This window comes from Peromyscus californicus, unplaced genomic scaffold, assembly GCF_007827085.1.
Source record: "Peromyscus californicus insignis strain IS unplaced genomic scaffold, ASM782708v3 Scaffold_19__1_contigs__length_69161282, whole genome shotgun sequence".
Lineage (NCBI taxonomy): Eukaryota > Metazoa > Chordata > Mammalia > Rodentia > Cricetidae > Peromyscus > Peromyscus californicus.
Genome location: NW_026294491.1, coordinates 2,124,729 through 2,137,844, shown reverse-complemented (window position 1 = coordinate 2,137,844; position 13,116 = coordinate 2,124,729). Strand labels below are relative to the sequence as shown.

Sequence of the window (13,116 nt, the reverse complement as noted above, 5' to 3'; positions counted from 1 at the left end):
TTCTGCCCGGACACTGATGACGAGTGTCCTGTTCTCACCCCCATTGGGTGCCGAGATCGCGGAGAACCAATCAGCGTCGCCGCGGTCACGGGTTATAAAGTCCACGCAGCCCGCGGAACTCAGACGCCCCAGATCCGAGATGAGGGCGACGGCTCCGCGCGCGCTGCTCCTGCTGCTGGCGGCCGCCCTGGCCCCGACCCGGACCCACGCGGGTGAGTGCGGGGTCGGGAGGGAAACGACCCTGCGGGGAGGGCGGGGGCGGCCCCGGGGAAGCCGCGTCCCCGTCGCCCGGCCAGACCCTCCCGCCCTTCTCCACCGCGTCCCGAGCCCCGCGCCCTGCTCCCCTCCCGGCCCGCGCACCCGCCCGGGGTCCGGGAGGAGGGTCGGGGTCTCACCGCGCGCCGCCCCCAGGCTCGCACTCGCTGCGGTATTTCTACACCATCGTGTCCCGGCCCGGCCTCGGGGAGCCCCGGTACATGGAAGTCGGCTACGTGGACGACACGCAGTTCGTGCGCTTCGACAGCGACGCGGAGACCCCGAGGATGGAGCCGCGGGCGCCGTGGGTGGAGCGGGAGGGGCCGGAGTATTGGGAGAGGAACACACGGAACGCCAAGGGCCACGAGCAGACTTTCCAAGTGAACCTGAGGACCGCGCTCCGATACTACAACCAGAGCGAGGGCGGTGAGTGACGCGGGTCGGAGGTCACGACCCCTCCACGTCCCTACGTACGGGCCGGAGTCGCCCCGGGTCCCGGGTCCGAGGTTCCGGAGGAGAGTCGGGGACCGGGACCCGGTTTCCCTTTCGGTTTAGAGGAGTCCGCCGGTGGGCGGGGCCGGGCCGGGGCGGGTGGGCGGGGCCGGGGCGGGGCTGACCGCGGGGCCCCGCAGGCTCTCACACCATCCAGCTCATGTACGGCTGTCACGTGGGGTCGGACGGGCGCCTCCTCCATGGGTACCATCAGTTCGCCTACGACGGCCGCGGTTACATCGCCCTGAACGACGACCTGACGACGTGGACGGCGGCGGACACGGCGGCGCAGATCACCCGGCGCAAGTGGGAGCAGGATGGTTATGCAGAGAGACAGAGGGCCTACCTGGAGGGCGAGTGCGTGGACTGGCTGATCAGCTACCTGGAGATCGGGAAGGACACGCTGCAGCGCACAGGTGCAGGGCCGCGGGCAGCTCCTCCCTCTGCCTCGGGCTGGGCTCAGTCCTGAGGAAGAAGAAACCCCTCAGCTGGGGTCATGCCCCTGTCTCAGGGCAGACAGTGTCCCTGGGTCTCCTGATCCAGCATGGCAGGGGCCGCACTGACCCCAGGCTCAGCCTTCTCCCTGGACAGTTGCAAATCTGTGTCAGGAGAGGAGATGCCGACATCACCACAGTGGCTCCTGCAGTCTGCAGCCGCTGTCAGCCATGGCCTCTCCCAGGCCGGGGTCTCTGCCCACACCAGGGTCTGTGGAAACTGAGTCCTGTCATCTGAGTGTCAGCCTTACACGACAGGACCGGAAGTCTCCTTTACCTGATGGGAGACATGGACGCCCCTACCCTAGGCTGGTTCCATAGGTTCTAGAACTTTCCAAAGATACATTCTCCCAGATTCCTGTGGGTGAGGTTTACATCCCTCACACCCCAATTACGTCTATTCCTAGAATAGTCACGTGTGCACTTATGGGGTGCCCTGGGTGAATACTACATTGTGGGGGGCCTTTTCTTTTTTTTCTTCCTTCCTTTTTTTTTTTTTTTTTTTGAAGTTGTCATTTTGCTTTTAGTCAGTTTTTCTTCCTCACTGGGGTGATATTGTTTCTCTCTTTTCCCCTTTATTATCATCTGTATCCGTCTCCACAGGAGCCAGGGGGAACTGCTAATCTGGATAATTAGACAAGTCAGTGTTTCCTTTAAACTAGAAAGGTTCCTGTGAGCTTAGACTGTTTTCTGCCATATTAACATCCAGAGCCCTCCTGCTCTCCCTCGGCCCCAACAAGTCACAGTGTTGTCCCAGTGGATTAGGAATTGAACTTCCTCAGAGACAGGGTCTTCTGCAGCTCCAGGACAGGAGTGACAGGGAAGATCCACACACCCTGTGAGCACTGCTGTGTCCCAGAGAGTGCTGCACTGGGCTCCACAGCACACTTCCAGGGGTCCTGGTGACAATACCTTATGTCTTGTCCCCCAGAGGTGGGACTTGGGGAGTCATTTTCTCTGACTGAGTGTCAGAGGTTCACCACATTTCTGCTGCACACTTTGGTGATGGCTGTTCACTTGGACAGACAGTTATGCTGGTCAGCAAGATGGCCACAGTGGTTTTGCCTCAATGGTGGCAGCAGGAGTTGGTGGCACCCTTCATGGAGCCCTTGTACCTGATTTCTTATTTTGATATGAATTAATAACATATACATTAATTATTTTCCATTCCTTCATTCTTTTACTACCTAACTAACGCTGTAGAACATCACATGAGGAAGACCATGCTGACCTGCTGGCTCATGTGGATTCCCTCTTAGCTGCTGAGTCCCCCCAGGAAAATGTGCAGCTCTGTGATGAGGGGACCAGCTCTACCTGAGGTCACTAGTGTGATGACAGAATTGTCCAAACAGACACAGTTTAGTGTCATCATTGGTTTAACTGTGTCTTTGCAGATTTCTGTTTATCTTGTTAATTGTGGGATTTCTTAAATTTTCCACACAGATCCCCCAAAGGCACATGTGACCCATCACCCCATACTGAAAGGAGACGGCACCCTGAGGTGCTGGGCCCTGGGCTTCTACCCTGCTGAGATCTCCGTGACCTGGCAGAGGGATGGGGAGGATCTGATTCAGGACATGGAGCTGGTGGAGACCAGACCTTCTGGGGATGGAACCTTCCAGAAGTGGGCAGCTGTGGTGGTGCCTTCTGGGGAGGAGCAGAGATACACATGCCATGTGCACCATGATGGTCTGCCTCAGCCCCTCACCCTGAGATGGGGTAAGGAGGGTGTGGGTACAGAGCTGGGGTTAGGGGAAGCTAGAGCCTTCTGCAGACCCTGAGCAGGGTCAGGGCTGAGAGCTGGGGTCATGACCCTCAACTTCCCCTCCTGTCCTTCCCTTCCAGAGCCTCCTCAGTCCACTGTCCCCATCATGGCAATCATCATTGCTGTTCTGGTTCTCCTTGGAGCTGTGGCCATTGTTGCTGTGGTGGCTGTTGTGAGGAAGATGAGGAGAAACACAGGTAGGAAAGGGCAGGTCTGGTTCTCTCTCAGCCCCTTTTAGAAGTGTGCTCTGCCTCATTAATGGGAAACATCCACACCCCTCATTGCTCCTGTCTCTGACCTGGGTCTGCAGTCAGTTCTGGAACCTTCCTAGGATCAGGGTCTTCCCTGGTCTCTCACAGCTTTTCTTCTCACAGGTTCAAAGAAAAGGAAGTATACTCCGGCTCCAGGTAAGTGTGGGGAGCAGGATTGTCCTGAGGCCCTTAAGGTAAAGCTAGAGTATTTGGGGAGGTCTGCCAACCCATAATACCTCCTCCAGTGAAATCTTCTAGCGGCCATGTTTTCACCTTCCTGTGACTATATATAATTTTACCCTAGGCAGGGAGAGTGTCCAGAGCTCTGATGTGTCTCTCCCAGACTGTAAAGGTGACACTCTGGGGACTGATTTGGGGAGGGGCAAAGTGGACATGATTGGGGTTCAGGGACTCCCAGAATCCCCTCTGAGTGAGTGGTGGGTGTTGGGATGTTGTCTTCACAGTGATTGTTCATGACTCTTTTTTGTAGCGTGAAGACAGCTGCTCGGCCTGACAGAGTGACAGATGATGTGCTCAGGTCTCTCCTGTGACATCCTGAGCCCCTCAGTTCACTCTCAGCAACAGTGTCTGATGTTCGCTGTGACCCTAGGGGCTCCATGTGAAGAACTGGGGAGCCCAGCCCCCCCTGCACACCAGGACCCTGTCCCTGCACTGCCTGTGTTCCCTTCCACAGCCAACCTTCCTGGTCCAGCAGACAGGAGGGGACATCTCCTTCCTGTCACCTCCATGCTGCCCTGAGCTGCAGCCCCTGACTCCTCACTGAAAATAAGAATCTGAATGTGAACTGGATTGTTCATGTCCTTGATCTGACAGGTGGATTGATGGGTAAATTAAATGATTGAAATACTTAGAGTTGGGGGCTGGAGAGATGGCTCAGAGGTTAAGAGCACTGGCTGTTCTTCCAGAGGTCCTGAGTTCAATTCCCAGCAACCACATGGTGGCTCACAACCATCCGTAATGAGATCTGGCGCCCTCTTCTGGCCTGCAAGCCTACATGTAGGCAGAATACTGTATACATAATAAATAAATAAATCTTTAAAAAAAAAAAAAAAATACTAAAAAAAAAAAAAAAAAAAAAAAAAAGAAATACTTAGAGTTTGTGGAGGAAATAAATGGCATTATGGAGAACCTTCCAGAATCTGTGTTCTTTGTGCTGTGTGTATCTGGTGGACAAGATGAGGCTGTGGGAGCTGAGTGTGAACAGGACTGTGCCCAGGTGGAGCTCAGTCCATTGTTGGCTGTGACATGGGTCACTCCTCAGCTCTGTCACCTGGCTCTGTTCTCTTCATCACTTGAACCACATGCTGAGAGTCTGTGATCACAGGGACACTGGGATGACAGAGCCTTGTCCTGTCCCCAGGATTGTGAGCAGCCAGGGCAGCTGTGACAGGTCAGCCTGGGCTCTGACCTGGCCATGGCTCTTCACCCTGTCTTCTCTTTATTTCTTGTCTTTTTAGTTTGTATGGAGGACTAGGCCTGTTCTTGTTCCTGTGAGTGGTCCCTGCTGCCATGGACTGGCCCACCGGGAGTACCACGACCGTAGGAGAACCAGGGCTTGGGTATTCAGGAAGGCAAGGATTCGGCGAATGACAGACAGACAACACACTCAGAAGTGGTTTGAATCTGCTGCAATTTTACTTCTGCAAATCAGTAGTTTATATACAGAAAACTATCAAGTCATACAAGGAACAACAAGAGCTTGGCAATAATTCAATTACATCATCTTTAAAAAAACAGCAAGCACACAGTTATTAATCGGCACTAGACATATCCCTTCACCCACAAGAACTTTATGACCCAAAGAGCAGTCTGTGGTTTTTTTTTTTTTTTTTTTTTTTTAAAGATTTTATTTATTTATCGTGTATACAGTGAGTGTTCAGCCTGCAGGCCAGAAGAGGGCACCAGATCTCATTGTAGATGGTTGTGAGCCACCATGTGGTTGCTGGGAATTGAACTCAGGACCTCTGGAAGACCAGCCAGTGTTCTTAACCTCTGAGCCATCTTTCCAGCCCCTGTTTTTTTTTTTTTAAGATTTATTTATTTATTATGTATACAGTATTCTGCCTGCATGTATCCCTGCAGGTCAGAAGAGGGCACCAGATCTCATTACAGATGGTTGTGAGCCTCCATGTGGTTGCTGAGAGTTGAACTCAGGACCTTTGGAAGAGCAAGCAGTGCTCTTAACCTCTGAGCCATCTCTCCAGCCCCACAGTCTGTGTTTTTTAAACTTAGTACGGTCCCTAGACTTATGTGGGCTTCTTGCGGCCGTGTCCTTCATCTTATCTCAGCCGCTCGCTAGTTTATTATGCACTTCTACTGTTCTGGTTCTCATGACCCACTTAGCCAGTTTGGATGCTGCAGATCCTCCCTAAGTCTTCAGTTCTTTTATCACATATCTCTTTTAATATAAAACCTTTTTACCTGCTGAAATATGGACTCTTATACTTTTACGTCTGTAAGGGGAAGGGGTTCTGCTGTAGTCCTTAAGTTTCCCGTATTGAACTTCCTCAATGGAGGGGCCCACCATCTGCCTCCTATGAGATAATGTTTTCTACCATAAATCACTTTAGTTGGGATTTCTAAAGGATTCCTAGTGGGTGAGTGTTCATTCCCTAGAAGTGCCTGAACTATTATACTTTCTATTTTCTAGTGGCTTGGGGTCTTTAAGGAATCGCTCATTTTGCTATATCTAAATAAGGTCCATGTCCAGCTTCCCCTTTCCTCCATAGTTCACAACCCAAGCATTCATTAATTTTGGCTGTGTTTTATAGATTAATTAGAACATTATCAGAAAAGCAGTTATACAGAACCCATAGCCCAGGGAGCTCATGATCCGTGAAGCATGTCTCCGAGAAGGAGGCATAACACGGGCACTCTGCCAGGGACCTCCAGGGAGCTTAGTCCCATGGGACATGTATCTCCCATCCGCTATTATTGACATAATTGTTCATGTCACACGGACGACACTGGAGTTGGTGTGGCACCCTGCCTCCTTATCCCTTGAGGTCCCTGAGTGACAGCATTAAGAGGTGTTTTCCATCCTTGTCCCCCAAGGCCCACCTAAGCCTCTGTACTCAGGAGACTGTGGGCTGAGAACATGAACTTCAGTTTCCTAAGCTCCTGCCTCCTTCCAGGACCCTCCCTGGAGGTTCTCTCCTTCTTTCGCATCTTTCAGAATCTAACCCGGGTTGTAGGATGAGCAGAGAGGAGGGATCCACAGGGTCTCATCTCAGTCTGTCCTGTTGGATCTGTGTTCTGCCCAAGGTCCCCTCTCCCTCCCTGGCTCTGGGAATCCTGGTGCTGCCCCCAGTAGTGACTCAAGGATTTATGGTTTGAGCCTACTGGAGATTTATGTTTATTAGAAAACAAACATATAAACCATGGTGTAGGGACTGCAGAGATGGCTCAGGGGTTGAGAATACTTGCTGTGCTTACCCAGGACCCAGGTTCAGATCCCAGCACCCACATGGTGGCTCACAACCATCCATAACTCCTGTTTCATAGCTTCCAATGCCCCTGGGAACACCAGACAGGCACCTGGTGTCATATATACAGGCAAGAAAAACACTCATCAATGTAAAAGTAATAAATCTCTTTTTTTCTCGTTTTTTCGAGACAGGATTTCTCTGTGGTGTTTTGATGCTTGTCCTGGATCTTGCTTTGGAGACCAGGCTGGCCTCGAACTCACAGAGATCCGCCTGGCTCTGCCTCCCGAATGCTGAAATTAAAGGCGTGGGCCACCACCGCCCGGTGTAAAAGTAATAATTTTTTTTTTAAAGATTTATTTATTTGTTATGTGTACAGTGTTCTGCCTGCATGCCAGAAGAGGGCATTAGATCCCATTACAGATGGTTGTGAGCCACCATGTGGTTGCTGGGAGTTGAACTCAGGACCTCTGGAAGAGCAGTCAGTGCTCTTAACCTCTGAGCCATCTCTCCAGCCCCTAATAAATCTTTTAAAAAATAGATTGTGGAAACACCAGAGGTGGAAATTACTTCACCCCTGCTCCAGGTTCCGGCCCCTGCAGTTTTCTCTTCTAGGTTTGTGACCTCAAGTCAGGAGCTCCAGGAGTTTAACTGAGATGTTTGAAGATCAAGAAGGTGACAATCTCTGTCATGATGCTGCCATCTTTGTCTTGTGAGGGATGGTGACTTCCAGTGCCTGGGATCCAGCAAACATTCATACCCAATAAATGTTTGATGAATGAGTAAAAAAATAAATAGGATCATGGATCAAAGACAGAAAGGCAGGTGGAGAGGGAGGGAGGGCTTGGCTGAGGGAAAGCTCAGGTGACTCTGACCTCAGTGTGAGGGGACCTGGTGCTGCACTCCACACACCAGCATTTGGCCTGAGGTTGTGTTAATCAAGGGAGCTTCTATAGAAGAGGGAGGTGAGTGTGTGAATTCTCCTCTAGACTGAAACATCCCTGCTGGAGCCAGGAGGAGCTGATGAGGCTCAGGAAACACAAGAAGCTACAGGTTCCTGGAGCTGACACAATGTAGCGCTTCCCTCTCAGGGTTAAACCAGCTGCAGCTCCTGAGGGAGAGGAGACTGTTGAGTGGAGTTGCTGGGAGCTGTGCAGGGGACTGCAGTGATGCAGCTGTGTGAGTGACATGCACACTGGGGTGGGCAGGTCAGTGGTTATCCCGACTCACCCAGGCTCCTGTGAGTGACCAGTGAGCTCAGGGTTCATTGAGCTGACCCTGGATGGATGTTTCCTTGGTCTGCTTTCTGTCTCCATCTGGGGTGGAGGAAATCCACTCCTCAAGCAGGGGACAGAGCAGTGTCCATTGTGATCAGCCCACAGAGTCTGTTCCAGATGTGAGATGAAGTCCTGTTTCTAAGACACACTAGGAAGTGATACAATGTTGCTGGTCTCCTGGAGCAAGCGCTGTGGTGGGAAGATGCCTGTGATACAGTGTAAGGGAATAAACAAGGACAGGTTGTGTCAGGAGGTGGAGGGCCGAAGGGAAGGTGTCCAGAGTGCAGGGGAGAGGAACAGGGCAGAGAGTTATTGTTTTTAAGAGATTTATTGTGGTGTTGTTTGTTTTGTTTTTTTGCCAAGTCTCTGAATACAGAGGCAGATGAATTTCTGGGAGTTCAAGGCAAACCTGGTCTACAAAGTAAAATCATATCTCAAAAAAGTATTTTTGCCAGGTGGTGGTGGCTCACACCTTTAATCCCAGCACTTGGTAGGCAGAACCAGGCGGATCTCTGTGAGTTCGAAGCCAGCCTAGTCTACAGAACGAGATCCAGGACAGGCACCAAAAACTACACAGAGAAACGCTGTCTCAAAAAACCAAAAAAAAAAAAAGTATTTTTTAAAATCATGTGTATGCAGTGCATTAGTAATTTTTCTATTGCTTTGGTAAAACACCATGACCAAGGCAACATTCAGAAGGGTTTCTTTGGGCTACAGCTCCAGTGGATAAGAGTGCGTCACGGCAGACAAGCAGAGCACTGAGCTGCAGGCATGGTGGGGGAGCAGGAAGCTGAGCACTCACATCCTCAGTGGCAAACAGGAAGCAGAGAGAGCAACATGGAGGCAGACGGTTTGACTCTCACAGCCCCACCCTCCCTCAGTAACACACTTCCTCCAGCGAGGCCACAGCTCTTAAACCTCAACCTCCCCAAACAGCACCACCAACTTGGGAACAAAGTTCAACTATCCAGCACTATGGGGACATTTCTCACGGAATCCACCACAGTGGCATCCGGGTGGGTGTGGTCAGGTGAGTGCAGGGCTCCTGTAGGTCAGAAGAGGGTGTCAGATCCCCTGGGTGTGGGTGCTGGGAACTGAACTTGGTTCTGTCAGGAGCAGAAGGTGTTCTCAGAGTCTCAGTCATCCACCCTGCCCTAAGGACACTGTTTAAATTGGTGTTCAGTGTGGTGTCATTCAGAGGGTGACATCTGAGGAAAGATTTGAAGACTGTAAGAATCATTCTCAAGGGTGCCGAACCAAGTTCCTTCCAGACCATGGATCCTGCAGTGAAAATGCACTGAGGTAGGAGCATGTCTGTGTGTTCTAAATATAACCAGCCAGGCGGTGGTGGCGGACGCCTTTGATCCCAGCACTCGGGAGGCAGAGCCAGGCGGATCTCTGTGAGTTCAAGGCCAGCCTGGTCAACAAAGTGAGTTCCAGGAAAGGCGCAAAGCTACACAGAGAAACTCTTCTAGAAGGAGAAGGAGAAGGAGAACCAGGCTGCCTGGGGCAGACAGGGTCTGTCTACACCATGAGGCCTGGGAAGCATCCAACTGTTCTGTAGCAGTTTCTTCTGAGTTGAAACATTCCCTCTTTCGGGGACAGAGAGGCCCATGAGACTTAGGAGGTAATGAAAGGTCCCGTGTCTGGGAGAACAGCAAGTTGGAAGAGGGGCTGGAGAGATGACTCAGTGGTTAAGAGCACTTGCTGCTCTTCTACTGGATGGAGTTCAATTGCCAGCACCCACACAACTGTTTACAGCATCTGTAAGTCCAGTTCCAAGAGATCCAATGCTTTTCTCTCGCCTCAGTGAGTTTTGCACACATATGGTACATATACACACATGCAGAGAAAACACCCATACATGTAAAATAAAACAATTTTTAAAAATTGGCCCAGGTGGTGGTGTTGTACTCCTTTAATCCCAGCACTAAGGAGGCAGGCAGATCTCTGTGAGTTTGAGGCCAGCCTGGTCTACAGAGTGAGTTCCAGAACAGCCAGGACTACACAGAAAAACCCTGCCTTGAAAGAAAAAAAAAACTTAGAAATGTCTCAAGGACCCCTTTCCAGAAGTATAAAAAGAGTTATGCATCTTGGGGGAAGGGACTGTCCAGCCAGCTGTGGAGAGCTGCCTGGAAGCTGTACAGAGAGCCCCAGGGAGGAAGCTCATGAGTCACTTCCTGTGTTGGGGTGGGCTTTTCAGGGATGCCATGGACTGTCAGTTATTCCTGCTGCTGTAAGTAACTCCACTCCCACACTCCAGTTAGTAACCCCTCCCCCCACTCCTATTCAACACAGCGCTTGTCTTGGGTTCAGCAATGAGGCAAAGGGAGGAGATAACGAGGATGCACCCATAGGGAGGAAGAAAAAGCATTTTACCTGCAGGTGATATGATTCTATTTAGAAAAGACCAGAAGACTCCTTCAGAAAACGCCACAGCTGATGACCACCTGGAGCACAATGGCAGGTCACAAAATCAACATGCAGACATCAGTATCCAGCTTGTTTACGGAAAACCATACTGAGGAAGAAAACAAGGGGAAAATTCTGTCATGATACCCAAAACCAAAAAATCTTGGAATAAACAACATGAAAAATCCACTGAAGAAGACAGTTGAGGAAGAGACTAGAAGGCAGAAAGACCTGCCCTGCTCATGGATTGGAAGAGTTAATATTTGAAATGCCCATCCTACTAAAAGCGATCTACAGAGCTAAAGCCACCAGTCAGAATTTTGGTGCCGTTTTCACGGATATAGGGGAAAGTTAAACAAAAGCAGAAAGACCCTAGACAGCCAAAGCAATCCTGAGCACTGGATTAGTGCTGGAACCAAGCACTAGTGAGACAGAGGCAGGTGGATCTCTGTGACTTTGAGGCAGTCTGGTCTGGTCTGCAAACAGAGTTCCAGGCCAGCCAGGACTACACAGTGAGACCTTGTCTCAAAACAGCAACAACAAGCCAGGAGGAGGTGGTGGCGCATGCCTTTAATACCAGCACTCTGGAGACAGAGTCAGGCTGATCTCTGTGAGTTCAAGGCCAGCCTAGTCTACAAAGTGAGTTCCAGGACAGCCAGGGCTAACACAAACAAGCCCGGTCTCAAAAAACAAAAACAACAACAAACAAAACAACAGCAAAAACACTGCTGGATGTATCACCATATCTCATTTCAAGTTCACAGGCATAGCTGTTAGGATTCTGCGACACTCCAGCTACGTGACTGCACATGCGCAGTTCAGGGTCTTGCGTCTTATGTCATCAGTGACTATGTATGCACGGCGTGGTCACACAATCTGTGCTTTAAAAGTCGAATGCAGACCCCACGCTCCCTCTGCTCTCTCTGCTCTGCTCCCCTCTCCTCCCACCCCGCCATCTTTCTCTCTCTCCCCTCCCCCTTTTCCCTCCTAATAAAACTCTGAAAACTAACACCAGGGTCTATTGTGACCGTGACCTTTCTGCGGCAACCAGTGTTGCACGCCACAACCAGCGCCGTTTATCATCCTTTCAATAGCAATATATAGTCAGCATGGCATTAATCAAATCTTTCATGTGTGTGAGTGTTCTGCCTGCAGGTGTGTATGTGACCACATGTGTGCCTAGTGCCCTCGGAGGTCAGAAGAAGACCTCAGCTCCTCTGGAACTAGAGTCATGGATGATTGTGAGCTGCCACGTATGTGCCAGGATTAGAACCCAGGCCCTCTACAAGGGCTGTAAGTACTGTTAACCTCTAAACCAGTGGTTCTCAACGTGTGGGTTATGACCCCATAGAGGCTGTATCTGAGGTATTTAAATTACAATTCATAAAAGTAGCAAAATTGGGCTGAGAGATGGCTTAGAGGTTAAGAGCACTGGCTGCTCTTCCAGAGGTCCTGAGTTCAATTCCCAGCAACCACATGGTGGCTCACAACCATCTGCAATGAGATCTGGCACCCTCTTCTGTATACATAATAAATAAATAAATCTTTTTAAAAAAAAGTAGCAAAATTACAGTTATGAAGTGGCAATGAAAATAACTATATGGTTGGTGGTCACAACATGAGGAACTGTATTAAAGAGTCACCGTGTTGGGGTTGGGGATTTAGCTCAGTGGTAGAGCGCTTGCCTAGCAAGCACAAGGCCCTGAGTTTGGTCCTCAGCTCCAAAGGAAAACAAAAAACAACAACAAAAAAGAGTCACAGTGTTAAGAAGGTTGAGAACTGCTCTTCTAAACAATCTCTCCACTCCCCCAAGTCACCCAATCTTTGACAGAAGTGCCAAGACTATTTATTGGAGGAAAGAGAGCATGTTTATCATCTGAAGCTGATGAAACAGTGTCTCACATAGAAGAATGAAACTCAGTCCTTATCTTTCACTCTGCACTCAAACCAGCCCCCAATGCATCAGACACCCTGGTGTAAGACCAGGAACTCATAACTGACTGGTGGTGCACGTGTTTAATCCCAGCACTTGGGAGGCAGAGGCAGGTGGATCTCCAGGACAGCCAGGACTATACAAATACTCTGTCTTGAAAAATGAAAAAAGGGACTGGAGAGATAGCTCAGCGGTTAAGAGCACTGACTGCTCTTCCAGAGGTTCTGAGTTCAATTCCCAGCAACCACATGGATCACAGCCATATATAATGGGATCTGGTGCCCTCTTCTGACCTGCAGGTGTATGTGCAAGTAGAGCACTCACACCAAACAACAAACAAAAACCACCGGGTGGTGGTGGCACATGCCTTTAATCCCAGCACTCGGAAGGCAGAGGCAGGCGGATCTCTGAAAGTTCGAGGCCAGCCTGGTCTACAGAGTGAGATCCAGGAAAGGTGCAAAGCTACAGAGAGAAACCCTGTCACTAAAAAACCTTCAAAAAAAATCCTCTGAGAATGCTGGGAGGAAAAGTAGAGGAAACCCTTTAAAACAAAGGCAAAGGCCAGGCATAGGGGCACATGCCTTTGGGCAGAGGCGGGGATCTCTGTGAGTTCAAGTCTCAGGACAGTCAAAACTACATAGACTATCAGAGGCAGAGAAAAGCACTTTCTAAATAGGACTTTAGTCACATGGGAAATAAAACACCAGTCAACAAATGGGACCTCATGGAATTCACAGTCTTCTGGACAGCAAAGGAAACAGTTAACACTGTGAAGAGAGGCCTACAGAAAG

At 50.2% G+C, this 13,116-nt stretch overlaps 1 protein-coding gene across 2 annotated transcripts; it reads left to right on the top strand.

Annotated features, from left to right (window-relative positions):
• Nucleotide 1: 1 nt before the first annotated feature.
• On the top strand, nt 2-4,067 carry LOC128114285 (H-2 class I histocompatibility antigen, Q10 alpha chain-like). Of its 2 annotated transcripts, XM_052744167.1 has the most exons (8): nt 2-212; nt 412-681; nt 888-1,163; nt 2,685-2,960; nt 3,087-3,203; nt 3,381-3,413; nt 3,562-3,609; nt 3,748-4,067. In XM_052744167.1, exons 1-8 carry the CDS (start codon nt 17-19, stop codon nt 3,750-3,752), a joined length of 1,221 nt encoding a protein of 406 aa, XP_052600127.1. In that variant the 5' UTR covers nt 2-16; the 3' UTR covers nt 3,753-4,067. The 2 variants fall into 2 exon arrangements, with proteins under 2 accessions (XP_052600127.1, XP_052600128.1); XM_052744168.1 differs by lacking the exon at nt 3,562-3,609.
• Nucleotides 4,068-13,116: the final 9,049 nt, after the last annotated feature.

Bases quoted from the DNA above. Each gene is read 5' to 3' on its own strand.
- LOC128114285 (XM_052744167.1), top strand. From the start codon at position 17: ATGACGAGTGTCCTGTTCTCACCCCCATTGGGTGCCGAGATCGCGGAG. The intron at 682-887 runs GTGAGTGACGCG...GGGGCCCCGCAG, and splicing joins CTACAACCAGAGCGAGGGCG to GCTCTCACACCATCCAGCTC. The intron at 2,961-3,086 runs GTAAGGAGGGTG...CTTCCCTTCCAG, and splicing joins GCCCCTCACCCTGAGATGGG to AGCCTCCTCAGTCCACTGTC.